At 39.0% G+C, this 4,225-nt stretch overlaps 1 protein-coding gene across 1 annotated transcript; it reads right to left on the reverse strand.

The window, feature by feature from the left end:
- Positions 1 to 1,980: 1,980 nt before the first annotated feature.
- On the reverse strand, positions 1,981 to 3,318 carry LOC105789696 (uncharacterized). Its single transcript, XM_012617061.2, has one exon. It carries the CDS (start codon positions 3,316 to 3,318, stop codon positions 1,981 to 1,983), a length of 1,338 nt encoding a protein of 445 aa, XP_012472515.2.
- Between the last annotated feature and the right edge of the window lie 907 nt (positions 3,319 to 4,225).

A 4,225-nucleotide genomic window follows, 5' to 3' on the forward strand; every position in this document is an offset into this window, starting at 1 on the left:
TTCAGGGAGATAGGATTGGTTTCTTCTGTCTGCTCCACTGTAACTTCAGGGAGATAAGACTGGATGCGATCTGCTCTATTGCAACTTCAAAGAGATAAGATCTGTGATTTTTTTTTCTTTTTTTAATTCGCTCAATTGGAGCTTTAGGGAGATAGGATTGGTTTCTTCTGTCTGCTCCACTGCAACTTCAGGGATATGGGTAACTTCATTGATATGTTCTCTGGGGAACATGACCTGTAAAATCTATTTCATGGACCTATTTATGTCTAGTGTTTAGGATGTCATGATTAGAATGAATCAAATGCTCCTAACTAGATGTGTATGTATTATATGTGCATGAATACAGAATGTCATGTGAATGATCCCTTTTTAATGCTAGGGTTGTCATTATTCGTCATTTATCAAGGTTTTAATCACTGATGCATTCTTATTCAACTAGCATCTTTAACAGAAAAAGCTAAAGAAATAGTCGCAACTTAGACTAATCTTTCTCAAATGCTTCCAACCCCTAGGTTTGGTTAGTTCTAAACAATAGTCCTATTTCAGGTCCTCGTACTATTTAGAAGCTTTTCGAGTAATATACAAAACTCCTTTAATGAAAATATTATTAGTCCATTAATCCTTATTTCAATGAAAAATACTTGAAAAAGATTATTACAATGGATAAGATGAAATTTCGTCGAGAACAAATTTTGGAATGAATAAATTAATTAAGATAGCAAATTTTGCTAGAATACAAAATGAAGGTAAATTAAACAATATGGTGTATTTCGTCAAAATACAAAAATAGGAATAGGTGCCCCAGATATCGTAGTATGAGCTTTTCTGTACAACTTTCTGAAGACCACTCTGAGTTTGACATGTATTTAGGAGATCTACAGTACTCTATCGACGCCTCAAGATGTCGCCTACCATTTTCTTGTTGATTTAGGTATAACAAGATTACCACCTACCCCAATCTGATCAAAATTTGAGCTGCTTTGATCACCTCATGCTCCATTTTGATCCAAAATTTGAACTGCCCATTCCTGGGTTTTCGATTCAAAACCCCTTTGGTCTCAAGGCGCCCTTTGTAGGTTTTCACCTTGGCCTCTCCTTTTTTTTTTAGGTGAAGTACTTCTTAACTGAATCTGAATTCACAAGATTAGGTAAGTTTTTGCCATCCATCTCGGTCAAAATCAGCGCTCCTCTAGAAAAGGCTTTTATTTACCACATAAGGTCATTCCCAATTCGGTATCCATTTTCCTCTAAAGTCTTTTTGTATGGGAAGGGTTTTCTTCAGTACCAAGTCTCCTTCATGGAATTTCCTGGGACGAACCTTTTTTGTTGTAAGCTCGCATCATTCTCCTTTGGTACATTTGACCATGACGTATAGCTCATAGCCTATTTTCTTCAATCAAATTCAGTTGATCATATCGGGATTGAATCCATTCCGCTTCATCTAGTTTCAGTTCTGATAAAACTCAGAGGGAAGGAATCTCTACTTCAATGGGTAAAACTGCCTCCATTCCATACACCAATGAGAAAGGTGTTGCCCCGGTAGAGGTTCTGATAGACGTTCGATAGGCAATAAAGGCAAATGGTAACTTCTTGTGCCAATCCTTATAAGTCTCAGTCATCTTTCCTACGATCTTCTTGATGTTTTTATTGGTCGCTTCTACCGCGCCATTCATTTTTGGGTGATATGACGATGAGTTGTGGTGTTTGATATTGAATTGATTACAGACCTCCGCTATCGTACTGTTGTTCAAGTTTAATGCATTGTCGGGGATAATTCTTTTTGGCATCCCGTACTGACATATGATCTCCTTTTTAGGAATCTGCTAACTGCTGAATTTGTAACATTGGCGTAAGAAGTTGCCTCTACCCACTTAGTAAAGTAGTCAATAACTACGAATATGAAACGATGCCCATTTGAAGCTTTCGGCGAGATCGGCCCAATGACATCCATGCCCCACATAGAGAAAGGTCATGGAGAAGTTATGACATGGAGAGGTGAAGGGGGCACGTGAATCTTGTCTCCATAAATTTGGAACTTATGGCATTTCTTGGCATATTTGATGCATTAGCATGCGAATAATATCCGAATCTCATGATTTGTTTGGCCATTGTGAAACCATTAGCATGCGTTCCACAAACTCCCTCATGGACCTCTTCTAAGATTTGTCTGGCCTCTACAGCGTCTACGCATCTTAGCAGCACCTGATCTTTTGCTCTTCTATATAAGATCTCTCCATCTAAGACATAATCATTTGCCAGCCTTCTCAATGTCTTCTTTTCATTCTCAGTTACCTGACCGGGAAACTCACGATTCTTTACATATCGCAGTATGTCATGATACCAGGGGTGATCATCCTTTTCTTCTTCATTGTCAATGTTGTAACAAAGGGTTGGAGCCTTATAAATGCTCATTTGGATAGGCTTCACATCCTCTTGTTTATTTACCTTGATCATAGAGGCTAATGTAGCCAATGCGTCGGCCATCTGATTTTCATCCCGTAGGACATAACAGAAGGTAATGTCATCAAACTCCTTAATTAATTCCAGGACCAGCTTTCGATAATTAATCAACTTGGAGTCTCTTGTCTCCCATTCGCCTTTGAGCTGATAAATTACCAATGCAGAATACCCATACACCTCTAACACTTTGATTTTCCGTTCAATGGCTGCATAAATTCCCATGATGTATGCTTCATACTCAGCCATGTTATTTGTGCAATCAAAATCTAATTTTCTAGTGAATGGGTAATGATCACCGTCGGGAGATACCAAGACTGCCCCAATCCCATTGCCCACAGCATTCAAGGCTCTGTCAAAATTCAGCTTCCAAGAACCATCTTTTTGAAAGTCTTTTTCTGCGGTTGCAACATACATCAAATCCTCATTCGGGAAATTGAAGTTTAGTGGCTCATAATCTTCCAGCGCTCTACTGGCCAGAAAGTCTACTATTTCACTCCCTTTTATTGCTTTCTGGTTCACATAGACTATATCAAATTCAGACAGTAGAATTTGCCACCGGGTCATTCTTCCATTCAGAGCAGTCAACTCCATCATGTATTTCAGAGGGTCTAGTTTAGAGATTAACCAAGTTGTATGGTACAACATGTATTGTCTCAGTCTCCAAGTTGTCCAGATCAGGGCGCAACATAACTTATCGATTGGTGAATATCTCATCTCACATTCAGTGAACTTCTTACTGAGATAGTAGATTGCTCTTTCCTTTCGTCCTAACTCATCATGTTGGCCAAGCACGCATCCCATAAAATTTTTAAATACTGCCAAATACAGTATTAGTGGCTTGTCTAGGCAAGGCGGCATTAGCACTAGGGCGTTGGATAAGTAATGTTTGACTTTTTCAAAAGTTTTTTGACACTCTTCATCCTATACACCTGGATTGTGTTTCTTAAGGAGACGAAATATGGGGTCACATTTCTCAGTTAACTGTGAAATAAACCGAGCGATATAATTTAGTCTCCCTAGAAAACCTCGAACTTCTTTTTGAGTACGCAGTGGAGGTAGTACTTGTATAGCCTTTACTTTGTCTGGATCAATCTCAATTCCTCTCTCACTGACCACGAACCCCAACAATTTTCCTGATCTAGCCTCGAAGGTGCATTTCGCTTGATTTAGCTTTAGCTGGAATTTTCTTAACCTTATGAACAATTTTCTAAGGACTCGCACATGTTCCCCTTCTATTCTAGACTTTGCGATCATGTCATCGACATAAACTTCCATATCTTTATGCATTATGTCATGGAACAAGGTTACCATGACCCTCTGATATGTTGCCTCTGCATTTTTTAGTCCAAATGACATCACTTTGTAGCAAAATGTTCCCCACATCGTTACGAAGGTGGTGTTCTCCATGTCTTCAAGATGCATCCTAATTTGGTTGTACTCGGAGAAACCATCCATGAAAGAGAACAGTGAGTAACCGGCCGTGTTGTCCACTAAGGTATCAATATGGGGCAACGGGAAATTATCTTTGGGACTGACTTTGTTCAGATTTCTGTAGTCCACACACATTCGCACTTTCCCATCTTTCTTAGGAACAGAGACTATGTTGGCTACCCATTCTGAATACTTGACCACCCGTAAGAAACTAGCATCAAACTGCTTATTAACTTCTTCTTTTATTTTCAACAAGACATCAGATCTCATCTTTCGGAGTTTTTGCTGAACTGGTTTACATTCTTTCTTTATGGGGAGTCGGTGTACCACTATA

Source organism: Gossypium raimondii, chromosome 2, assembly GCF_025698545.1.
Source record: "Gossypium raimondii isolate GPD5lz chromosome 2, ASM2569854v1, whole genome shotgun sequence".
NCBI classification, from domain to species: domain Eukaryota; kingdom Viridiplantae; phylum Streptophyta; class Magnoliopsida; order Malvales; family Malvaceae; genus Gossypium; species Gossypium raimondii.